The sequence below is a fragment of the Mesoplodon mirus genome, assembly GCF_964341445.2.
Source record: "Mesoplodon mirus genome assembly, chromosome: 2".
NCBI lineage: Eukaryota > Metazoa > Chordata > Mammalia > Artiodactyla > Ziphiidae > Mesoplodon > Mesoplodon mirus.
In genome coordinates, this window is record NC_138977.1 from 87,147,310 (window position 1) to 87,174,396 (window position 27,087).

The 27,087-nt window shown below is 34.8% G+C and overlaps 1 protein-coding gene across 2 annotated transcripts in view; it reads right to left on the reverse strand.

The window, feature by feature from the left end:
• Positions 1 to 213: 213 nt before the first annotated feature.
• Positions 214 to 27,087, reverse strand: part of GABRA2 (gamma-aminobutyric acid type A receptor subunit alpha2) — a gene marked incomplete at both ends in the record, with an annotated part of 118,672 nt that continues 91,798 nt past the window's right edge. The window contains 3 exons of one of the 2 annotated variants that reach the window (XM_082610954.1): positions 214 to 510; positions 4,451 to 4,630; positions 10,395 to 10,597. In XM_082610954.1, the coding sequence (XP_082467080.1) occupies positions 214 to 510; positions 4,451 to 4,630; positions 10,395 to 10,597 (680 nt within the window). The remainder of the gene's footprint in view (positions 511 to 4,450; positions 4,631 to 10,394; positions 10,598 to 27,087) is intronic. The other variant, XM_082610955.1, reaches the window with a different exon arrangement.

A 27,087-nucleotide genomic window follows, 5' to 3' on the forward strand; every position in this document is an offset into this window, starting at 1 on the left:
AAAAGGCAATGGCTTTTTGGGCATGGGGTGCTTTCTGCCTGCAGTACCACAAGTTAGCAAATGCGTGTCTCTATTAGAGGTCTATAAGCTATGTTGCTATATACATACTGTACATGTTGGTTCACAAATTAGCAGTTATTAGTCAGACTGTACATGGCAAAACAAACCAGGTTTAATGTCGCTATACATCCCAAAGACAACCTGTGTCTAGATTCAAGGACTGACCCCTAATACAGGTTCTCTGTTTAAGTATGTAGCCCAGTAAACTAAATTAAATGTACCAAACAAAACTGGGAAAACTATTCTAGACATTCTGTCAATTTTGCTCACACTGTTGAAGGTTTTCTTGGCTTCAGCTGGCTTGTTTTCTGGCTTCTTGTTGGGTTCTGGCGTGGTTGCACTCTTGGAGATGGTAGAGAGAACTGGGTCTTTTGAAAGATTCGGGGCATAATTGGCAACTGCCACTGCATAAGCATTGTTCTGTATCATGACAGAGGCTTTTTCTTTTTTCTATTGAAAAATACAAGAATTAACAGAATGTGGGTTGAGACTGCTTCTTAACATTTTCCAAACTCCAGTTCAAATTCTGAAGAAAAGTATCTTGATAAACATCATTATCCATTAGAAAGAAGGAATTTAGGGAAATAAATGTAGTTTATTAAGTCCTAAAACCATGAGGGAGAGGAAACCCCCAGAGTAAATCAATGATATCATTTTTCTGGAGAACCATTTTCTTGTTGTTTACATGGAACACTGACAACCAAAAATACAACTTTAACAAATGACACATTTTTGACCCTTACAAGTCACTCAAATATTTGTTGAATGAATGTGTGAATGAATAAATGAAATGTAGACATAATTTAACACAAGGAATGATCATCTACAGTGAATGATCTCAAATTTTGAATTAATAATTTAATTTCTTTAACTTGATAACAGGATTTCTCCCCTTCATGTCAAAATCATACAGTAATGTTTTACTCAGATGGTAGGAAATTGTATCCATATACAGATGTTAGTGTAATAAATACTAACAACATAGAAGGAAGATGAAATACAAACTTTTGGATTTCTGCCTAGCTCATCCACAACATGTTTCTCCTTATACTTCCCAGTTCAGTTCTTACCCACTTTACTCTGGGTCACAGTTTTCTCCTGCCTGGACAAAGCAGCATTCCTTTGTACTCTTCCACTTGGCTTGACCTCATCCAATCATTAGTCAAACTACAACCCCCATGGGGACTTTTTAAAGACATAAATTGGATGGGGTCACCTGTCTGCTTAAATCTCTTAAATACCATCTCATGGAACTTAGAATAAAATCAACACTTCCTGCCATGGTGTCTTTTTTTGTTCATTATATACCAGTCTCACTGAAATAACTTGCATTTGGAGGACTTCTTTGTTTGATGCCTTTGGCTATGCTACTTCTGATAGGGCCAGAGTAAAGGGACAAAATAGGTAATTAAATAGTTAATCCCACTAGGGGACTGTAAGTAAAGAAAAAAGTATGGGAGACTCCTGTAAGTTAATGAACACTCTAGAAAGCAGGTTTGCTTAGCCACAAAACCATGAAACAGAAGCATGAGACATTCCCCAAAACAATAAAACAATGGTGGCATGAGATGCACATCCTGCCCAGTGAGCTCAGTAAGTTAATGTTTCCTAGGACATGTTCCTATATGCACACTAAAAACAAAAATATAAGGAAAGGTGACATACTAAAACCTGAGATGATTTCACATTTTTAGCATAAGTTACCACCTTTTTGCTCATTTCCATTGAGGCATGACAGTCCCAGCTTGACCATGTAGGGACAAGAAAACTCCCCTGCCTGACATGGAGGAGGAATTGATGATAGAAGCATGACATCTACTCAAAAATGAGGAAGAAGGGTTTTTTTCCCCCTCCCACTGTTCCTTTGATTATAAAACTGTAGCCTGCTAAGTTCTCAGAGCACAGCACCCTCTGGCCTGCCTACTTGTAAGCCTCACAAGCATCCTATTCTAATACATCACATCTTATTTATCTCTTTGTCTCTCACTTAATTCTTTCTGCACTGAGATATAAAGAACTGGAGCTCAGAGTCCCCTGAAATGCCACCTAGTGGTTTCACTTCCTCATCCTGGAATGCTTTCCCTCCATCCCATTTTCCACGTGATCAATACCCTCTCATATTGTGGTCTTGGTTGAAGTGTCCTTTCCTCAGAAAGTACTTCCTAACCACTCTATCTAATGTCACCCTGGCTCCCCATCTATACTCTTTTAGAGCACCCAGTTTACTTCCATCGTGTCATTTTTCAAAATGAGTAAATTCTTTCTTTACTTGTGTGATTATTTGACTGACATCTTCCTTTCCTATTAGAATCTAAGTTCAATGAAGGCTGGTGCTATTTCTGTCTTGTTCACCATTATAACCTTAGCATGATTCCTTCCATGAGGTAGGCACATAATATGTAGCCAAATTAATGAAACCTGAAAATATTTACTCAACATTAAATAATAATATTTAATGAAACCTGGAAAACTATTTAACAGCACTTCTGTATTAATACAAACTCATTGCTAGTTATCTAAATGCAAACAAATTTGAGCCAGCAATAAATTATCCAAAATAGTGAATAGTGTAAATCAACAGATTTATAGGACCAATTGACCTAGAACATAATTTCAAGTATCAGTATTTTGAATAAGAATTCTCACAATGTCCAAGTAAAATAAGATAACAAAGAGCCTCTGAAAGCATAGGAGGATCTGTAAACAGGCCCACATTCTCCCTCACCTCTTTTCCTTACTGATAAGGCATTCTTCCAGACCTGGCAGGAGCATAAAAGGAAAAGGGGTGAGGGATTACCATTTGTAGCTATATGAAAGCTATAAAACAGCTTTTCCCATGTTACACATGGAGGGTAATCCTCAAGCATATAACTGGTAGCAATGATAACTAACACCTTGTGAGCCCTAGGATGTGTCAGGTTGAGTGTTAAGCCTAAGGGTGTCATTGCTGACAAAATTCACTACTGGATAAGAAGTAAGTTCTATGCTGTAACCCCAAGTTACAGAATCAGAAACAGAAGCTAAAGAGGTTTTGTGACATGACCAGGTCTCCTGTCTACTAAGTGGCTAAAAAAGCACACAAACTCAAATGTGTGTGGCTTCCAAACCTCTACTTTAAACAGCATGCCTCGTGACTTTACCTCTGAGGAAGCTTGTGAATATCTTTTTCTCAAGATTTTCTAATTGAAGTTTATATTACTAGGTCAACCTTCTAAACGGACTTTTTAACCCATAAAGTTCTGACATATAGTGTTTATATTATTATTATTTCAATTATACCTAAACATCACTTAAACTGATATCGAATTGCAGAGATTGGGCAATGCAGAACTCCTAGCAAAGTTCCTGGCACAGGCCAGGCTCAAAAAATGTTTGCTTCATGATAAATGAATGACATCTACTAGAATGATTACTATGATAATATATGTATATAGGTATATATAATGTATATAAGCATATAATGTATTTTATAGAATACAATAACCATTTATTAGATTAATAGAAATAGATTCTAATAGTATGTTCTGCAATTCTATTAGGTAATTATCCCAAAAGTCCTCAATTTCAACATCTATAGATGTAGGAGACTGAGAAATAATAAAATAAGCTCAACTGAAAAACAATGCTGTGGAATTTCCACATTTGTGGAAACTGTTTCACTTGTGATTGAGACATATAAGAGGGAAGTGGGAATATATGACTATACACTAAAACAGCAAATGATTTATTTTTATACATTATCTGGAGAAAAAAAGTAAATTATGTTGCTTTAGAATCAGTGGATGCTGTTACTTAAGTGGAATGAAAAGGGAATATAACCCATACTAATTAAACTTTCTATTTTTTAAATGACATTTTATAAGAATCAGAATATTCTGAGGTTATTACTTTATTAGAGTGTCCAAATATATAATTAAAATTTTAAGTCTGGAAAATTCCTGATTACAGAAATCAAAACATCTTACACCATCATGGCAAACCAGTTTTGGCTTTCTTGGAATATTAGATAAAATGAAGAGTTAGTAAATTGAGCAAATGCTCTAGCTAAAATATAGACACCTAGTAGTGAAGTGACCTAGGATATAAATGAAAATAACAATGACATAGTTTCAGAGTTGGAAAGAATCTCAGAGACTGAATAAGGAAATGGAGCTTAGAATAAGGAAATGGAGCTCTCATAAATACAACACTAAATACAACAGTCTTTGGAGAAAACCCCAGGTTTACAAAGTGGCAAATTTATGCTCTTTCTACATACCATGTTGCTTTTTTACAGTCATTGTGGCTACTAGAAAGCCCATTACTTGTAAAACAACAACATGCTCCCTTGTCAGATAATGCTATTGTTAACTGTCTGCTAACCATCCTGACTGAGAAAAGTGATACTTACAGAAGATTGTTTGAAGGTTATACAGTCCATCCACTTCTCTAAGTACTCTAAAGTCTTTCCTTGGATTAAACTGGGCCATGAGAAAGCTATATACTTGGACCATATTAGCTTAGCTCCTTGAAGAATTGCCTTCACTGAGTTGTATATTAATGTAATGCCTTCAGCTTTTATTGAAGGGGACTACAAGAAACATCAATATGAAATTCATTACTGCTTTTATTGGGAAAATGTTGACATTACTTGCAATAGCACTCAACTTTCCCTAATATAAAACCCATATGATATTGTTTAAAAAAGATTTTTAGTATAGGGCAATCGCTCTTTCTGAGGAAGTTTATACATCCATTTTTTGGTTAAAGAAAGATAAGTTTCCCCCATGGTTTACTCTCATAGCCAAGAAGCTCAAGATTTGAATCTCAGCATAATCTAACTATGAACTACAGTTAATGTTCTGGCCCAAATGGTGGACATATTTGCAGTCTATTTTCCTTCATCCTGATTTTCTACTTCTATTTATATCTTATTATAATAATTTAAGTACATGCATTCTTTTGGTAAACTGCCTGAAATGCTTTTGGAACAAGGCATGATGTCTAAAAATGCATATAAATGAATAAAAACACTTAAAATACAATGTTTTCTATGAATTGCATGGAGTGAATCACAAAACAATGGCACATTTCATGTTAGTTTGGATATTATGGTGCTATGTCTATATTTCAAGTAATTTAATATATAGTGTATTTCCAGAGAATATGCTTTTCTTGGCCAGTGTAGAACCACTGACTCAGACTTAGAAATAAAAACAATCTCAAGAGACAAAAGGTATTTTTAAAAATTTAATTCAAATAAACTATGTGCTAAATGCTATGTCAGGTATTGGCAGAGAAATAATGAATAAGACAAAACTATTATCCACTTAGATCAGGTCACCTACTGTTAGAAACAGATTTGTTTATAATAAAAGTATAATTTAATGAGGTTACATAAAAGAAATTCATGCCAGGTACTGTAGAAGGATAATGGGGGGATGGCTATTAGATACAATTGGATAGATTTGAAGGAATAAGTAGTTCGCCAGTTAGAAAAGAAAGGAAAGGGCATTTTAGCAAGAGGGATGAACACATCTAATGCCATGGAGATGTGTAGGGGCATGGAATTGGGAGATGTATTTTGTTTGTTTGTTTGTTTGCGGTACGCTGGCCTCTCACTGTTGTGGTCTCTCCCGTTGCAGAGCACAGGCTCCGGACATGCAGGCTCAGTGCATATGGCTCACAGGCCTAGCCGCTCCGTGGCATGTGGGATCTTCCCGGACCGGGGCACGAACCTGTGTCCCCTGCATCGGCAGGCGGACTCTCAACCACTGCGCCACCAGGGAAACCCCAAGGAGATGTTTTTAATGGCTATAGGAAATATATGAGCATGGACTTTAGGCTTGTGTTCAATCTTGGATTCACCACTTATTAGACGTGTGATCCTGAGCAAGTAACTTTACTTGACCAATCTTATATTTCCTCATTTCTGACATGGAGATATTCCCAGGCACATAGTAGTAAGTGCACAATAAATAACACACACACACACAATTTCTCATTATTCATCATGTAAACAAATATATGAGAAGGCTATATATTTGGACCATATTAGCTGAGCTGCTTGAAGAATTGCTTTCAAAAATTCATTAAAGAGCTGAAAAATTAAATGAACAGATTTCTGTTTTAGAAAGATAACTCTGGCACTACTGTAGAGGATGGATTAAAGGGAGATATGATTTAGAGATAATGAGGAATAAAGAGTCTCAAAATAATGAGAAATGGCAAGGGCGTGGTCTATGACATATAGGCAGGAGAATGGACATCATTCAATGACTGATTAGGTCTTAAGGGTAACTTCCAAGTTGTTGGTTTCTGAGATTAGGTTTTGCCATGAACTGAGGTATATATGAAAAAAAAGTCGGTATTTAGGAGATTTTTTGTTTGTTTATTGTTTCTTTCACCTTTTAAAAGAGATATGTAAAGACTGAAATGTCATATTCATGTAGAAATGCCTAGGGAACAGGTTGGATGTATGAGCTTGGAAGTTAAAAGAAAGGTATGGAGTATAGCTGTAGATAATAACTGTGGAAGGTAAGATAAAGGTGTTGGCTGTAGTTGTGATTTGATTATACTTCATTAATTCATACCATATTTATTGAGCAACTAATATATACTAGGCCCTGTGCGAAAGGACAAAGATAAATGATTTATTAAAATAAACATGGTCATTGTTATCATGATCAGTGAAGGAGGTGGGATATAAGCGTGCAATTACAAACTGTGATAAAGAATTAAATGCAAAAGAGCAGGATACTATACACACTTATAAAGTGATCTAATTATTCAGGGGTGTGGGGAGTAAGTGTTCAGAAATTTCCTGAGGATTGGTATATGTGTTGAAGATGAGTGGGCTTTACCTATTTGGATATAATAAATAATGAACAGTGTGCTTAGTGTTGCTGACATTCTTACAAGTATTGTCAGTAAAATCCTTAAAGTGAGAATCACATATGAATAGTGAAAACAAAAACATAAAATAAATGTAAATGACTATCTTTGGGGATAAACAACAGCAGATGTTAAGGAGATTGGATCTACTCTGAACTCAGGCAAAGAATTTCAAAGAACAGAATGAATAGTAGTAGCTGCCAAGATTTGAGGAAGGAAGTTGATATTCTAAGGCTCGTTTTAAAGGCCTAACAGAAGAGAAAAAGTTGCTGACTTGGGACTGAAATGGAATCTTGGAGTATAACAGTATTCAATGGATTCAATGGGGATCCCTTAAGAAAAATGGAAAATTATCTTATCTGAAAATGTAGAGGTCCTTGCTGTCCTTCAGTTATAGGACAATGAATGGAAAGAATTACAGTGAGCTGAGAATTAAACTAGAAGTGAGAACATATACATTATAAACAATGTTTTCAAAAAGCTTGAATGGAGAAAAAGAGGGTGGAATCTGATAATGGGGGAATGGGTGACATACAATCTGGAGAGAGTTTTGGTTTTGCCTTTATGGTAAATTAAACATATTAAGCATATTCAGAAACTTAAAGCAAGGAGACAGCTGAAAAGGAGAAGAAAGCTTTGAAGAAGTAAGAGAAGAAAATAATAACTGATGCTTCAAGATTGAAAAAGGAACAAGAAGAAAAGAATCAAGAGATGGGGTGGAAGTCTTGAGGAAGTGGAAGAACACTGGGTGTAAAAGAAGGTTCCAGAAGAACTTGGGAGGTTGCATAAGTAGATATTTTCTTATATGTAAGGGCATAAATATTTGCCCTTCCATATAAGTTGGATTATTTGATCCACCACTACATTTTTAGAATGATAAAATTTTGTTGACTAATTTCACTCCTGAGGCTAAAGGTATAGTGTACACACTTGTGCAAGATCACAGAGCAAGGTAGGCTTTGTTTTCTAATAGAGGGCTCAAATGTGTCTTGAATATGAAGTGAGTGGATTTATTTATTTATTTGCAAAAACTAACTTTAAAGATCAACAGAGCACAATCTACATGAAAACTGTATGTTAAATACATATCTCTTTCTTTCAAACATATAATATTAATGTGAATCTCTAAGTGATTATTCTTATGAGACAAACTAATACTTGCCAGTTAACAAACCTTTAATAACTTTTTATATACTCGTTGGATTGACAGATAATTTAAGTGCATTTACTCATGTTTACTAACTTCAAAAAAGAGGACTTCCTCTAGTCTGGTTAAACTGAAAGGATGCCAATTTGGCCGATGGATAAAAACTTTGTATTTCAGGAAAATTATTGTTCTCCACTTAATTAAATCTAAGGATAACTAAAGCAGAGGTAAATTGCACTGAAATTTTTTTTTTAGGCAGATGTGCTAGTTTGGGGCACTATACTAGATTTCCTTTTAGTTCTAAGGACCTGGTTACTTCCAAGGTAGGTTTAGGAAGTACCTCCCCAGATTCATTTCAATCATGAAAATGGATTGAGTACTCATTGATAAATTCACCACTGTAAAGTTTTAAAAGTCTTTCCATGAAGGCAAAGAAGTCTTCTCATTGGTATTGCATTGCCAGATTTAATATCAGAAACTTATTTATTCTTTTATTCAATGAAACTTTCTGAAGTGCCTACTAAGTGACTGGCACTGTGCTTGGCACTCTAACTGTGGAAAAGTGATTAAGAACAAGCAAGGTGCCTGATATAATGTTCCCTTTAACTTATCCACTGAACTTGAACCACTTATTACTGAAATAATACAAATTTGTTAGTTGTTTTCCTGCAAATTAGGTTGGAACATAAATGATTTCAACCTAGATTTAGCTTCACTATGTGTGATCTGCTATGTGGGTAGAGTTAAATCCAGTATTTATCAGTAGTAGGTTATTGCTTTTAGAATGCATTATCAAGAATGTGTTTTTCACATTTATAAGTACTTCTCTTTTCCAATTTCAGGGGGTGAGAAGGCATATTATTTGATATGCCAAATCACAATATCAATTTGATTGACACCCTCATCACATTAAAAATAATATATCAGTATATTTCTACACAGGGCATGTACACTACAAACCACTATTTATTTTTTGTGACATATTTACAAAGCATTTTATCTTCAAAAAAAGTTAGTATGAAAGTGCATGTGTAACTAATATAAAAAGAAGTAATTGCATAGATAGCAATGGAAAAGCAGTATATTTTATGGGGAATGAAAACATCAATCAACAGTAAAATGCAATGGAAATGGTAGAATAACCTAGAAGTTAAGCATGGAAAATTAATCAGATTCCCTTGAATATTTACTCATTGGTTATTAGTATACAAAACATAGCTTATAAAATGAAATAAACCAGCACTCTTATGAGAACTTTTACAGTTTACAAAATTAGGGAAAAAGAGCAAGACTTTTAAACTATAACATCAACTGTTTGTATGCTTTAACTGCAATATTGTCATAGAAATTTGAAAAAAAAATTGTATTCAAATAACTGAAAAGGAAAATCAGCAAGTATGTTATTCCAAATTTAATGGAAGGGTATTCAGGTAGATATTTTATTAAAAAGGAGCCCTCCAAGTAGAACTTTTTACTATTATTAAGACTGCTTTATATCTCATTGTGATACATACAAAGCCTCCTCTTAAGACAGATGAATAATAATCTATAGACTAAGAAAGGAAATGGCTATTTATCAATGCACAAAACTCCCACTTCCTTCAGTACTTGAAACCTAAAAATAGACACCTGAAATAATTACCAAAGAAGTTAATCATCAGAACAAATACTTTTTCTCTTATAGACTGCAGGAGCAACTTAAAATGTCTAGACATTCCTATCTAGTTACTAATTCCATACAACATGGGAGAGATTACGATATTGCCAGTCTTTTACATCCAAACAACAGAGATGGAGGTAGGTGAAGAGTAACTCAGCCCACTTGGTAGGGCCTAAAATTCTATAACTGGTAAAGTTAATGCCCACTTTTCTTTTCCAAATCTTTTTTCTATAAACCAGTGTGGTTAAGAGCATGAATTTAATGGTCAGGCAGATCTTGGTTTAAGTATACTTATTAACTTGTGTGAGCTTGAGCAAGTAAATAACTTCACTAAGCCATCCATAGCTTCTTCATCAGAAAAAAATGAGAATTAAAAAGAAACCCTAGTTATAAAGTTGTAAAGATTACATGAGAGAACATATATAAAAAACTTAGCACAGTGCCTGACACACAGAGCTCAAAAGATGCTAGGAAGTGGTTTTAACAGAAGTAATACTACCAGCACTCCTAAAGGATTTCAGGCAAGAGCATACTTTGAAAGAAATCTTTTATGTTTGAATGTCCTTAATGTCAGTTTTGAGGAATAGTATCTGTTGCAAGCTAAATCTGTTGGGGGATTCTCTTAATCACGGTGAGAAGGAAGCTCTCACTTACCTTGTCATTTACTACACTCTTTCCATCCCAAGCCCATCCTCTTTTGGTGAAGTAATTTACAGTTGCAAATTCAATTAAGGCAGAGAACACAAATGCATAACAAACAGCAATAAACCAGTCCATGGCAGTTGCATAAGCCACTTTGGGGAGAGAATTCCGAGCACTGATGCTTAGAGTTGTCATTGTTAGAACAGTTGTTACTCCTGCAGGAAGATAGGAAGTAAAAACATCAACAAATACCAGCAGGACAGCATTGGAAATACTTTTTTTTTCCCCCAAAGGTACTTTCAGTGCCACATCTAGCCACTAAAAAAGCAAACAAAAATCTTCAGAAAGAAAACAGTGCAAAGTTAATTATTGTAAATGGTTATTATACTTTTTGAAGTGATGATTCTGAAATGCTTTCATTTTTCATTTTTGTTTGTATGAATCTCCTTTTTCTCTTAAATACCGTTGAGGTTAGAAAGACTGGTGAAACTGAAGTAGAATTTCCTATGAGGAAAGAAGGACTTGAAATTGACCCATTGTCCATTAACATTAATTTAAAAAAATCTTTCACAAAGCCTCACATTAATTTGTTCATCATTTATTTGAATCAATCTAAGCAGACGACCAATCATCCACACTAGTAGTCACAATAGAACTATGATTAAGAAGTTCTTCATTCTAAGTATATCTACCTAAGTATGAAATTAATTCTGGATTGCCTAGCATTGTGAGGACATAATTTCTTTCATAATGAAGCTTAGAATCTGCAGAAAATAAAACAAGCATCTAAATCCCAAACCTTATAAAATTTAAATCACTAAAAAGGTATATTTTATACCTTTGTTGGTTTAAAAAATAATTTCGTTCCTTGCATTATAAAGCTTTTCTGCTTATAGTCTGGGAAGTCACGATGGTTAAGTAAAAAGAAAGCAATAACTCAGAAGCCAGTCACAGTATCAGCAGGTCAAAATGTCTACAATTACCTGTTTTATCAGAGATTCAAGAGAGGATTTGTTATGTACATAGGGGATACATTAAATTAAAAGACAATTGAAATGTTAAAGAAATGCTCATTCATATACTGAAATTTTTTATATTTTATTTTTTACTTTCCCTTTGGATAAATAAAACAGCCTTTTTTCTCACTTACCATAGAGTTAGAAGTTCAAAATAGCAATAATTCTATTTAATCATGAGTGAATGCATCTAGGAATATGATGGTAGTAGTAGGGATAAAAGGTAGAAAAATAAATTTAGTTCACCTGCTGCTGAGTCAATATTAAAAAACACATTTATAGAAATACATTGTGTTTGCATGCATCAAACTGTGAAAGGTTTTAGATGGTGTCTTCTTTCGAGAATTTGGTAGAGGAGAATAATTAAATAGAACACAGTCCAGGTACACCCACACATACCCACGAACACAACCATATCCACCTGTACACACACACACACACACACACACACATATATACATGGCAACGCAAATGATGAATCAATATATGAAAATATATTTAACTTCAGCAGTCAAGGAAAAAAAAGCAATAATGAGATACCTTTTCAAAACAATATTATCAGCAAAATGTTAGCAAAACTTTAAAAGATTGATACTATCCTGGCATTGAAGAGGATGTGGAGCAATTGACATTTTCTTTAATAGGGATTACAAATATCTAAGAGACTGTTGCCTAATCTGAGGTCATAAAGATTTAGGCCTATATTTTCTTTTGAGTTTGATAGTTTTAGTTCTTACATTTAGGTCTTTGGTCCTTTTTGAGGTGATGTTTGTTTATGGTAGATGTCCAAATTCATTCTTACGCATGTGGATAGCCAGTGGGCCCAGCAACATTTTCTGAAAAGACTTTTCTTTCCCCATTAAATGATCTTAGCACTGTTGATGAAATCAACTGATCATAGATATATGGGTTTACTCTGGACTTTCAATTCTATTCCATTAATCTACATGTCTGTCCTTATGCAAATTTCACAGTTTTGATAACTTATAGCTTTAGAGTAAGTGCTGAAATTGGGAAGCAGGAGTTCTCCAAATTTCTTATTCTTTTTTAAGATTGTTTTAGCTTTTCAGGGTCCCTTACACTTTCCTATAATTTTATGGTCAGTTGCTCATTTTTTCAAAAATGGTCATTGGAGTTTTGATAGGTATTGCATTGAATCCCTTGTTTGGGGAAGTATTACCATCTTAACTACATTAAGTCTTCCAATTCCCAAACATGGGATACATATCTATCCATTTTAATCACATATACATATATCATCTCCATTTATTTAGAACTTTAATTTCTTTCAGCAACATTTTATAGTTCTCAGTATACAAGTTTTTCATCTTTAAACTTAAATTTATTTATAGTCATTTTATTCATTTGGCTGTTACATAAATAAAAATAGCTTCTTCTTAATTTCCTTTTCAGATTGCTCATTGCTAGTGTATACAAACAAAATTGATTTTTTTATTGTTGATCTTGTACCCTGAAACTTTGCTGAATGTATTAGCTCTAATAGTTTTTATGTGGTTTAATAAAAGTTTTCTATGTATAAGAACATGTGATCATGTGATCTGCAAATAGAGTTTTATTTCTTCCTTTCCAAATTGGATGCCTTTTATTTGTTTTTCTTGCCTAACTGCCCTAACTAAAGCCTGAAGTATGATGTTGAATAGAATTAGTGAAAGCAGACATCCTTGTCTTGTTCCTGATGTTAGAGCAAAGACTTTTAATCTTTCACTTCTAATTGTGATGTTAGCTGTGGGCTTTTCTTTGGTCCTCTTTGTTGGGTTAAAAAGTCCTTTTCTAGTGCCAGTTTGTTGACTGTTTTTACCATGAAAGGTGTTTCATTTTGTTTTTCAGAATCTACTGAGATGATTTTGTGTTTTTTCATATTTCATAAATATGTTTGGTATTACATTGATTGCTTTTTGTATGTTGAACCAACCTTACATTCTTGAGGTAAATTCTACTTGGTCACAGTGTGCAATCCTTTTTATATGTGACTGGTTTCAGTTTGTTAGTTTCTTGTTGAGGACATTAACATCTATATTCATAAGGGATGTTGATATGCAGGGTTTTTTATTTCCCTTGTGATTTCTTGGCCTGGTTTTTGTATCTTGGCAAAATGGCTCCATAGAATGAGTCAAGAAGTTCCCTCATCTATTTTTTCAAAGAGTTTGAGAAAGAATGGTGTTAATTCTTTCAATATTTGGTAGAATTAACCAGAAAATCCTTCGGCCTTAGGCTTTTATTGATTTTTTTGATTACCCACTTCATGGCTTTACTTGTTATAGATTTATTCAGACTCTTCAGTCAGCTTTGGTAACTTTCTGATTTGAGGAATATGTCCAGGTTATATAATTTTTTGGCATACAGTTGTTCACAGATTCCCTTATAATTCTTTTTTATTTCTACAAGGTCAGTTGTAATGTGCCCTCTTATTTCCTGATTTTGAAATTTTGAGTCTTCTCTTTTTTTTTTTTTTTTTTTTGCGGTACGCGGGCATCTCACTGCTGCGGCCCCTCCCGTTGCGGAGTACAGGCTCCGGACGCACAAGCTCAGCGGCCATGGCTCACGGGCCCAGCCGCTTCACGGCATGTGGGATTCTCCTGGTCCAGGGCACGAACCTGCTCCCTGCTTCGGCAGGTGGACTCTCAACCACTGTGCCACCAGGTAAGTCCTCTCTTTTTTTTCTTGATAAGTCTAGCTAAAGACTTGACAATTTTGTTGACATTTTCAAAAACCAACTTATGGTTGTATGTTGATTTTCTCTATTGTTATTTCTATTCTCTATTCCATTTATCTCTGTTCTAATTTTTATTAATCCCCTCCTTCTTGCTTTGGGTTGCATATGCACTTTTTTTTTTTTTTTAGTTTTTAAGGTGGAAAGTCAGAATATTAATTTGAGATCTAAAAAAAAATAATGTAGATGTTTACAACCATAAAACTCTCTTTGAGAAATGCCTTTGTTGTATCCCACAAGTTATGGTATGTTATATTTTCATTTCCATCCATTCTAAAGTATTTTCTACCATCTCTTGTGATTTCTTCTTTGACCCAATGGTTATTTAGAAGTTTCTTATTTAATTTCTACATATTTGTAAATTTTCAAATTTTTATCTATTATTGATTTCTAATTTCATTCCATTGTGGTCAGAGAACATGCATTGTATGATTTCAATCTTTAAATTTATTGAGAATTTTTTGTGGACTAATGCATTGTCTTCCTGAAGAATGTTCCATCTACACTTAAGAAGAATGTACATCCTGCTTTTTTGGGGTGGAGTATTTTCTATAGAAGTCTGCTAGATATGGCTGTCTTATACTGACATTCAAGTCTTCTATCTTCTAGTTCTAGCCACTATTGAAAGTGGGGCATTGAACTCTTCAAATATTATTTTTGGACTGTTAATTTCTCCCTTCAATTTTGTCAATTTATAGTCATGTATTTTTAGGCTTTTTTGTTGGGTGCATATATATTTATAATTGTTATAACTTCTTGATTGACTCTTTTATCATTATTTTATATTCTTATTTGCCTCTGGGAAAGTTTATTCTTTCAAAATCCATTTTGTCTGTTATCAGTGTGGACAATCAAGCTCTTTTTTTTGGTTATATACTGTTTCCATCCTTTTATTTTACCCTTATTTGTATCTTTGAATTTAAAGTTGGTCTCTTGTAGACAGCATATAGTAGGATCATGTTTTATTGTTTTTTATCCATTCATCCAATTTCTCCATTTTAACTGATGGATTTAATCTATTCACATATAACATAATTTCTGGTAAGAGAAAAGTTACTTCTGCTATTTTCTATAGGTATTTTATATTTTTGTTTCTTAGTTCCTTCATTACTTCCTTATCTTGTGTTAGATATTTTTTAATGTACCATTTTAATTCCCTTGCTATTTCTTTTACTATATGTGTTTGAGTTATTCTCTTAGTGTTTGCCCTTGGGGATTAAAATATCTAATTTGAATTAATACCAACTACTTATCAAGAGTATACTAAAATTTACTCCTATAGCTCCATGCCCCTCTTTATGCTGTTATTATCACAAATTACATTTTTACATTGTGTGCCCATCAATATAGATGTACAATTCTTGCTTTGTGCAGTTGTCTTTCAAATCAGAAATAAGGACTTACAAACAAAAAAATACATATTTATACTGTCTTTTATATTCACGTGTTATTATTTATTTCTTTCTGTGGGTTTGAGTTACTATCCTTCCATTGCAGCCTTAATGGTTTTCTTTAGCATTTCTTGTGTGACAGTTCTGCCATTGACAAAACTCACTCATTTTTTGTTTATCTGGGAATATCTTAATTTTTGAAGTGTAGTTTTGATGGATATAGAGTTCTTGTTTGAGAATCTTTTTCTTTTGACACTTTGAATATGATATCCTACTGTCTCCCAGCCTCCATGCTTTCTGATGATTTGTTAGCTGTTAATCATATTGAGAGTCCTCTTTACATGAGGCATCACTTTTCTCTAAATGGTTTCAAGATTCTCTTTCTTTCCAATTTGATTCTGATGTATCTATTCGTGGGTCTCTTTAAATTTATTCTATTGCTGGTTTACTGAGCTTCTTGAATGTGTTTGATTTGAAAGGTTTTGGCCACTATTTCTTCAAATATTTTTAAAACCTTTATCTCTCTCCTTTCCTTCTGTGACTACCATTATACATATACTGACATGCTTGATAATATGCCTCAAGTGTCTTGGGCACTGATTATTTTTCCTCATTTTTTCCTTTCTGATCCTCATACTTAAGAATCTTAATTGACCTATCTCTGAATTCGGTGATTCCTTCTGATTCCTTAAATCTAATGTTAAGCTCTTCTAGTAAATTTTTCTTTACATTTATGGTACTTTTGAATTATAGAATTTCTACCTGTTTACCTTTTATAATTTCTATCTGTTGATTTGATATTCTCTGGTGAGACATCATTATTATACTCTTCTTTCATTCTTTAGACATAGTTTCCTTTAGCTCTTCTATTTTAACTAATGTAGCTTATTTAAAGTCTTTGTCTACTTAGCCCAACACCTGGGCTTCCTTAGGTACAGTTTTTATTGAATCTTTTTTTTTTTAGTAAATGGGCTATACTTTTTTTTTTAATTTGCAGAACTTATATTTTTGTTGTAAACTGGACTTTGAATACTGTAATGTGGTAATTCTGGAAATCATATTCTTGTCCTCTCCAGGGTCTTTTGTCAATTGCTACTTGTATTTATTGTCTCTGTTTGTTTAGTGACTTTTCTTAACTAATTCTGTAAAGTCTGTATTCTTTTCATTTGGGACCACTTAAGTCTCTGTTTTCTTAGATTAGTAGTCATCTAATGATTGCATAGAGTTTTGCTGAAACACTTGAAACTAAAAAAATCTCTCAGTCTTTGTCAGGTGATTCTGTGTGCAGGTTGGGATATGTCTTCATCATTCAACCAGGCAGTTTACAACTCTGCCTTCGCATCCACTTCCTGCTTGTGTAGAGGCTCAAGGTCAACAAGAGGGGAGAGCTTTGGGCTTCCTCAGTCTTTTCTTGTGTATTCACATAGCTCTATGTATGCATGTGGCCTTCTAGATTCCAGGAAATATGTCAGTGCTTTTCAAATCACTTGTGTACAATTCATTCATCAGCTTTTCCTCTCAAACCTTTTGGTTAGCCCATTGTTTGTCCCAGATGTTATCCACTGCCTCAGGCAGAAGCAGCTAAAATATTTGCCTGGAAATGCTTTCAGTATGTATCCTTCAGGTGGTAGCTTTGACACTGGGGGAATTCTGAGTCAAGAGAAATAAAAACAAGCTTTTGAGAAGATATTCCAGGGAGGCATCATACAGATGAAGTAATGATAATTCTTTTTGGATGAGCTCCATTTTCCTCCTTCTGGTACCAGGAATTTAGGCTTTATTTTCAAGACTACCACTTAGGTAGGGAGTGGGTATAGGACTAGTGTAAGTTACAACACCATAAAGATTACTATTCTTTACCAAGATCCTACCATTTTTCTTGAATACATGTATTCAGGGTTGTAAGCTCTTGGCTAGTTTCCAAAGTTCTGAAAAAGCTGATTTTAACAGTTTTACCTGTTTCTTATTGCTTTTACGATGATGTGGGATTTTAGTATTTCTTATTCCACAGTTTTTGGTGATGTCACTTCTAACATTTTGAGGGTCTACCCTGAGACCTAGGAGTTATCTTTCTAGATAAGCCAGGGCAGTATAAAATACTGGATAACAGTATAGATATTTCCTCAGAAGGCCTTATCATCAGATGGCTTGGGTTTGAATTCTGGCTCCATTACTTGCTGCCTGTGCGATTTTGAACAAGTTTCTCAACTATTCTCATTATGTTCATCTTCAAAATAGAATTTTAGACTATATCTACTTCAGAAGAACGTTGTGAAGGTTAAGTATGCATTTACCACAAAGCCTGGAACATTGTAGGAATTTATTAAATGTTACTTATTTTACTTCTCTTTTTCATTGTTATTACTATTATGTCTATCAGAAATCTACTTTACTTAAATGATAGCAGAAAAATATTTAAAGGTAAATGATACACAAGGCCCTTTACATGAACACTGCTTATAAAAGTAAGAAAGTGGCAAAAGTGACATAGTCAGTGTTTGGGAAATAGTTTAATAAATTGTTGAATACCTACATTAGTAATACTGATACAACATTGAAAAGAATAAAGTTGGGCTATACATTGATGGCAAAAAATCTACAATACATTTTGCTTAAAAATGTTTCATGATTCAAGATTCATGAAAATATACACAAATGGATTTGTGCATCAGTAGAGATATACTGCATGAACTTAGTAAAAAAAAAATCAGAAAAGACACTCATCTTAAGTTACCACTTTGGTAACTTTAGGAGAGAAGATAGCACATGGTTTGGAATGATGAAACAGAACTGGACTTGTGACTGATTTTTCATTCTTTTACTTTTTTTGGTATTTTACCGGGTAAATATAAAAGGATAAAATCTCTAAGGATACAATCTAAGACAATAATATTAGTTACTTTGGGGAATTAACATTGAAGGAAAGTCATTTTTAAAAATTTTTCCTGGAGTGAACCTGCTTTGCTTCTGTGATAAGAAAAAATACAAAATTTTTGATTTAAACAAGAGATACTTAATGACTTTTAATCTTTTCTAATTCAAGTTTAAATTCTTGGGAATGACTGATAGATACGTTAGTGTTGACTAACTTAAAGAAAATCTACAAAAAATGCATGTTCAAATTATGGCCAACTATAAATTTAACTATGATTCTAAGTCTATACTGCTAGCTTAAAATTAGATTTGAGTCTAGTCATTCAAGCCAATAAAACGTTATAGCAATTTCAATATGAATCTACTATGAGGCTCTTTTTCACCATATTCAAATCTTCCCTATATCTAAATTTTATTTTCTTTCATCTGATTGTGGAAACTTGACATTAAAATTGTTAACATGGACTATAAGCTCCTTCCTCCTTCCCTCCCTTCCTTCCCATTTTTCCTTTTACTGGAGGGGTAAGATTCTCATACATCAGCTTTTCTGCCTGCTAGTTGAGTCTAGCCTGGTCCCATTACACTGTAGATAGAAGAGCTAAGAATTAAAGAGCTGCACTTAGCTAGAAACCTCACAAACATTCCACAAGCCCATCTCCCAATAATGGGCATTCTTCTATACCTAGTAGGGCCTCCATAAATGAATGTTCCCACAACATTACTTTAACAGACTTGTGTCTTCCCTTATCACCTCTGTGTGACCACCGAATCCCAATGCTTCTTTGGGAAGCCAAAGTTTATTTTTCAGTAAAATAAAAGGCAGGTATTTTAAATTGCTTTCAGCACTAAAATTCTATGCATATATGTGAAAAATATGCGACCATTTCCCATACACATACAATATCTAATGCATAGCTATTTTATATTCTGATTTTATTCTGTGTAATATTTATTTCAAAGTGTAGGTGCCAAAAACCTCAACTCATAGTAGCTGAGAAAATGGTGTCAAAGTAAAGAAATGCTAAGTATTGAGTGAAAATATACACTGAAAGGAGAAAATCAAATCAGGGGAAATGATTTCAGCACAGAGACTGAGACTGTGGGCTCCACAGCCAGATGCCTGAATTTCAATTTTGTGACCTTAGGGAAATTCTCTAGCCTCTTCGTTCCACAATTTCCTCATTTGTAAAGTGAGGATTAAGGATAGTGTTTTCCCATCCTGTTGTTATAGCAACCAAATGAGTTACTGCATGTAAAGCAATGCCTCTGTTATAAAAAAGACACCCCAGTGTGTGTGAGAAAAAGAAACATCACCCTTAAAACAAAGTCAGGACATATTTAAATCAGAAAAATAAAATAAAATACTACTTGAGACCTTTATCCCCATCAAATGCTTGTTTGTGGTTAGGGTGTGGGAAGTTAGTTAGGAAGAAGTGTCAGAAACCAAACAGGCACAAAAACTGCAATAGAACAGAAATGTAAAATTGTTTGATACCACCTGCTGGCTACTGCTAGAAATGGCAGAAACAACAGACATCCTGGAAACAAAATGGTGGATTTCCCACTCAACTCCTGCCTGCCCCTTCAGCCCAATGGACAAAGCAATAATCACCCCTTTCCCCAAAAAATGATAATAATAACATTTACAAATACAGTATAAGTGCAGTATGAAAGGTTGCAATTTTAGTTTATTTTTAAGGTTGAAATTTTAATGCATAACTGTACTACATCTGAATAACAAAAAAGTTGAAACTTCTATGTGTTAGAGACAGAAATTAGAACTTGTATAGCATATCATTGTCCTAAAACCTAATTATCTCAAATTCCACTAATTTAAAATTTGTGAACTATTGATTATAATCTAGAAGAACATGATCGAAAGGTTAATTATAATGTAGACAACACTTTGAGGGATTACAAAGTTTTCTTTATGCTTACCTGAATACATCATGGATTTAATAAATCCAAAACTCATATCCCTTTCCCCAAACCCTTTGTATCTTGATGTCCCTTTCTCAATGAAAGGCCTCTGCGATCAGAATGAAGTCATTTTCATATTCTGTCAGTTTGGGCAACACATGGTTTCCTCTCCCTTGAACCCTTTCCTTGTCACACATCCTTCTTCTTTACCTAGTTAAATCCTATTTCTTCTCTTAAATTATTGAGTACCTACTTACTGCAGGTACTTTTTGTAGGCACTGGGAACATACCAATGAACAAAATAGCAGAGATTCCTGCACCTAAAGAATGCACATTGGACTAATGCTGCAGTACACACAGCTCAACTTGTTCTTTCTGCAGGATTTCATCCATAAAGGAAAAATAATAGGCACCTATGAACTGGTCCTATGCATACCTCCATAGGTCGTGTCCTTTTTAAATTTTCTGTTGGTTTACATGACTGTATATCCCCAATAAACTATATGGATTACAGTTTGTTTGTCTTCTCCCCAAAATGTAAAAGTGTGCATAACAGAGGGTAGGAGATCATTAAGTAGTTTTTAAATTAAATAGTTTTTAAATAAATAGTGCATAGCAGAGTGCAGGAGGTCGTTAAATAGTTTTTTTAATTGAAATGATTCCCCCAATGATCTGTAATTGATAAGCCTTTATTTATTAGGATAATGGCAAGAAATCTCTTCCTTCTTTTATAAAACAAGTAGGCATTGAGTTCCCATTCTGTGCTGGGCTCTGTGGAGCTGTGAATGGAATGCGAGCCAAACCAAATCAGTTCTCTATGAGACATTTTTTCAAAAGAGCACAAAGTAACATAACATCACAGGTGGGCAGGGTTTATGATGAACTGTAACGGGGTGACCTACCTAGACGGGAATTTGGGTTAGACTTCCCCAAGGAAATGAAGAGATAAGTTAAAATGGTCACCAGACAACGGAAGATAATACTAGACTGAGGAAAGAATATGCACAGGACCCAACCCAGAGACATGGGGAAACACAGCATTGCGAGGCATGGAGAGAATCCTGCAAGGTAGGAAGGCAGGAGAGAAGGGTTTCGTGAAGAGTCGGAGAGAGGGTGAGGCAAGAGCCAGACTATCCAGGACCTGTTTGATGGTGTTCAGGTGATATAAATTCTTTTCAAGAGCAATGGGAAAGCTTTACAGAGTCCATTTTAAACTGGTTAGTGACATGGTCAGTATTGCTTGTTTAAAAGATTACTCTGGCTATTGTTCCTCTATAGTTAAGGTGGTTGCTATTTTCTTTATTTTTTTCCAGCATTTTCTGTTTTCCTTTTGTTTACTGTAGTTTGAATACGATATGACTAGGTATGTTTATTGTGTGTTTTGATTTGTTTTGTATTTATCCTTCTTGGTGTTCTCTGAGCTTTTGGACCTATGGTTTGGTCATTAATATTTGGCAAGTTTCAGCCTGTTAATGTCAAATATTTCTTCTGTTCTTACTGTCTTCTTCTTCTGATATTCCAATTATGACTATGTTATACCTGTTAAAATGGTAGCACAGTTCCTGAATGCTTTGTTGTTGTTTATTCAATTTTCTTTTCCTGTTTGAATTTCAGTCCGTAAGGCTTCTAATGATCTACAGACAAGCTCAGTGATTCATTCTTCAGCCTTATTGAGTTGATTGATGAGCCCACTAAAGGGATTTATGTTATTGTGTTTTTTTTTAAATTTCTATCATTCCTTTTGATTCTTAGAGTTTCCATCTCTCTGTTTATGTAACTGATTTCTTCTTGGATGTTGTTTCCTTTTTCCATTAAAGACATTAACATATTAATCACAGTTATTTTAAATTCCTTGCCTAATAATTCCAATATCCCTGGCATGTCTGAGTCTGGCTCTGTTGTTTGCTTTTTCTTTTCCAACTGTGTTTTGTTTTCGATTTTTCCTTTTGGCATGCGTTCAAAATTTTCCCCCAAGTTTTATTAAGATATAATTGGCATGCATCACTGATAAATTTTTGTTGAAAGCTGATCATGTTGATTTGGGTAATAGGAACTGAGATAAATAGACCTTAAGGGTAGGATTTATGTTAACTTGGCTAGAGGTTGGCTGTGTTTAATGTTTGCTGTCATTATAGGTGCCGCAGGATTCAAGGCTTTTTTTGTGTGTGTTCTTGCTGTAGCTTCCCCTTTTGACTTTGGACTTCCCTAGCTACTCCTCCTCCCAGGGAGTCTGTGTCTTCACCTCTTTCTGCTGTAAGCTGCTGCTATTCTACGGGTGTCACCTTGGTGTGGCGGTAAGGTGTACGGGAGGGAGACTGGTCTACAATCTTCTGATTAGATCTCAGGCTTTTAGGCAGCCCGTGTCTCAGACCATAGCTTCACAAGTGTTTCTCCACTTGTACAGCTTTCTTCCCCATTCTGCTTACTCCTTGCAGTGGCTGTAGCATGTGCAATCTATTTCCTTGATGCTCTGATCTCTGTTGATAGTATTTTATTTCCTCAAAACTCCTTAGGTGAGAGAATAAGACTAGAGGGCCTGGAGTCTGAGGACTGGCCTTCTGTCAGCTGGGATGAAGCTCTGGCCAAGTCCCTTCCTCTGGACATGGGCTTTGGGTATGGAGAAGGCTCTGGGTATATTTCAAAAAGCTTCTTCTCCCTTGCCCTTTCCTCTGCCATTGTCAAGAATGGATATTTCTCAGATCTTTCCCTTGAGAATCTAGTGGGGTTCCGGGGAGGTAAAGCCCACGAATATGTGGGCATCCCCCGTAAGATTGTGGCCTTAGGAGTTTCTTACTTTCACATGAGTACACGCTCAGTTTCTAACAATTCATGACAATGACCATTCAAGTGCCTCTACCAGATATCTAAGCAGCATCTCTTTCAGGTAAAAAGAAAATCTTAACTGTGTCTCTCAGTGTGTCTGCCTCTTCACAATTTGGGCTGGCAGTTTGCCTGTCACCTTGATTCTTGTATGAATGCAGTAAAAGCCCTTAATTTTCATTTGTTTAGCTTTTTCTTATTGTAAGGATGAGAGTGACAGCTTGTAAGCTCTTCACATGACAGTGCTGAAACCTGAAGCTCAGCGCCTTGATTTTAATACATGATTTTTTATAACTTCCCATGTTATTAGTCATACATATATTTTTTCTCTTCTGGGTTTCTGGTTGTGTCTGCGTGGTTGAGTTTGACAGTTAATCAGAAAAGCTAGGTAATATTTAGCAAGGTAATGAATCAATATAATATAGACAACCTTCGGGAAGTAAAGAATGAACTGATATCAGCAGATGACTGATAGTCAACAAGGCAAATTCATAAATCTCTGCATTTGGCCAGTGCAATTAAATTTGAAACAGATGCTCTAACAGTTCACTGTGTTCCTGCTAACTGCATCTTCAAAGAAGAACTTTGAAGACATATAAAAATGAATTAAAATGAATTATAAGGTCAGAGTGTTGTTATATCACTATATCGACATCATTTAAAAATAACTTGTTAAAAACAGGAAAATTCAAGAAATCAACCAAGTTTTTAATCATATGTACCTGATTTATGTAATCAGCTTGCCTAATATTTGTTCCCCCACTAACTGGTTTGATTATATTTTTGGCAAAAATATTACTTGTAAAATCTGGCCAAATTATTTAATGCTTCACTACAAGCATAAGCAAAATCATATTTTAATATTGAAAGTAAGAAGAAAATTCATACAATAATGTTACTGACCCTAATTTAACATCTATGCACACTAATTGTTAAATTAATAAGATATTAAGAACCTTCATGGATACAGACTGCAATTTATTTGCAATCAGTGTATGTGAAAGTACATATACGTACATGCATATGAATATTCAGGAACTCTGGGGCATCAGTGGTGGAGCCTCAAGCTATGAGAATCCATTAATATACCAAGTCTGTGTTGAGTGCCCCTTCCAGGTTATCAGAGAGCACCCTGAATATTCCCAGAACATAACATATCATAATATAAACCATTGTTTACCTTCCCTTCTCCTCAAACAGACTGTAACATCTTTGAGTGTAGGAATAACATCTTTTTTGTTTACCTTGTGTTGCTAGGTATAGCAAAGTGTCTGGCACATATTTTCTAACTGAATGGATTAATAAATATAGTTTTGAAGCAAATACACCTATTTGTGTGGATATAGACATATATTATAAATGAGTGGGTATGTTTGTGTGTGTTTGGGGTTAAATACATAAATACACAGAAACAATCTGATACTAACTATTTTTTTCCCAGAATTCAATGACTAGGGAAGTGGATGCCTGGGAAGATTTGGGATTAAGAGATGTCCGAGCCTTTAAACAGTTTTAAGTAAATATTTTATGTGCTCCATAGGTCTAATAAAATATTATATATGTAACATTTTATATATATATATATATATATATATATATATATATATATATACACACACACACACACACACACAAAATAGTGTGTTCATAGTATATGGTGTACTATATACTATGGTGTACTATATACTAATACATAAAGTATATATATATATAACATATATAGTTATATATGTAATATACACATATATAAAATTATAAATATACTAATTTTATGGTTAGTTCTTAAAAAAGTTATTAAGCTAAGCTAAGCACCAACTAAAGACTGTTCTCTGGAGTGAGCAAGTAGGAAAGCAGACAAGATAAAATGAAAGTACCACCTCATTCTCTCTCTGATTTAACAATTGTGATGGAAGACATCCAAGGGTATGATTGTTGTGGTATCAGAGACCTAGGCTTCCTCTTTCTTGTTTCTCTGCCATTTTTAAGGTAGTACTCATGTCCTTGAGGTTGAAGAGGGTTTGCCAGCACTTGACCAGCATTCCAGCAAACAAGAGGGGAGGGAGAAGGAGGGGCACATAAAATATTTAGGTTCTTAATATCTTATTAATTTAACAACTAGTGTGCATAGATGTTAAATTAGGGTCAGTAACATTATTGTATGAATTTTCTTCTTACTTTCAATCTTCAAATATGATTTTGCTTATACTTGTAGTGAAGCATTAAATAATTTGGCCAGATTTTACAAGTAATATTTTTGCTAAAAATATAATCAAGCCAGTTAGTGGGGGAACAAATATTAGGCAAGCTGATTGAATAAATCAGGTACATATGTCTTTGAGAACTTAGTCATATGGCCACATCTAGCAGTAAAGGAGGCAGGGAAATGAGTGGGTGTGTACATCAAGTCAGTGTAGTGTTCACTTGATGTACACAGCTAGAATTGAGACTTCTAATGTTCTGTAAGTTATTAGGGAATAACCATCTCTGACAGATGGAGGCCTGTGATGCTCTAGGCACAGACTATATAAATTATCTGAAAAATTGGGAAAGGAAGAAAGGAGTGTTTTATATTAACCCTCTAACGTATCAAACTACCTACCAAAGCAAAACTCTACATAACTACATACACTGGCCTCCTGCAAGTCATTCCAATGGGCTTGCTTTGCAAATGCAGCTTTGAGACATTCCCAAGGCCCACTTCCCAATAGTTTGGTCCTATCGAAATAGAGATTCTAGACCTACTATTTCCATGTACATTCTGTCTTTTGACCACTCTCTTCTTTAGTTCTCTCTGTAGGCTGTTCGTTACCACTTGTAGCTCGATTGTTCAGATTCCACGAGGTAACATAATTGCTCTTCTACTCCTCTTACTTTACTGTTCTCTCTGGGCAATATAAGTTACTCTCATTTCCTACCCTGTTCCCACATGACAAGTATCTTTAAGGATGTATCTTATGAATTCCAGTGCCAAATATCTCACTCTGGCCATCTTCTGGATATCTCTAATGGGCTCAATAAAAGTTTATTGAGCTTCCTATATGACATTAATTTTTTTTTTTAGATTTTTTAAAATTAATTAATTAATTAATTTTTATTTTTGGCTGCGATGGGTCTTCATTGTTGCGCGTGGGCTTTCTCTAGTTGCGGCAAGTAGGGGCTGCTCTTTGTTGTGGTACACAGGCTTCTCATTGTGGTGGCTTCTCTTGTTGCAGATCACGGGCTCTAGGCACATGGGCTTCAGTAGTTGTGGCATGTGGGCTCAGTAGTTGTGGCTCACGAGCTCTAGAGTGCAGGCTCAGTAATTGTGGCTCATGGGCTTAGTTGCTCCATGGCATGTGGGATCTTCCTGGACCAGGGTTCCAACCTGTGTCGCCTGCATTAGCAGGAGGATTCTTAACCACTGCGCCACCAAGGAAGCCCGACATTAGGTTTATTTATTTATTTATTTATTTATTTATTTTCGGTACGCGGGCCTCTCACTGTCGTGGCCTCTTATGTTGTGGAGCACAGGCTCTGGATGCACAGGCCCAGCGGCCATGGCTCATGGGCCCAGCTGCTCCACAGCATGTGGGATCTTCCCAGACAGGGGAACGAACCCGTGTCCCCTGCATCAGCAGGCAGACTGTCAACCACTGCGCCACCAGGGAAGCCTTAGTTTTTTAATTAAAAATCTATCCAGTCTACTACACGTCTGCACTTTGTTATACATGAGTATACACAAATATGAATTATATGCTCAGGGAGAATATAATCTACTGGAAGATGCAGATAATCAATAGGCAAATTTTACAGATGGTGTAATAAATAACAGAGAAAATATGGGCTGCTCTGAAACTGCCTAAAAAGTACCTGTCCAAGATTTTGGGATCAGAGAAGGCTTCCTACAGGAAGTGATATATAAAAGGAAATTTGAAGAGTCTGAGGAATATGTTCAATGAAGAAAAAACATGTTC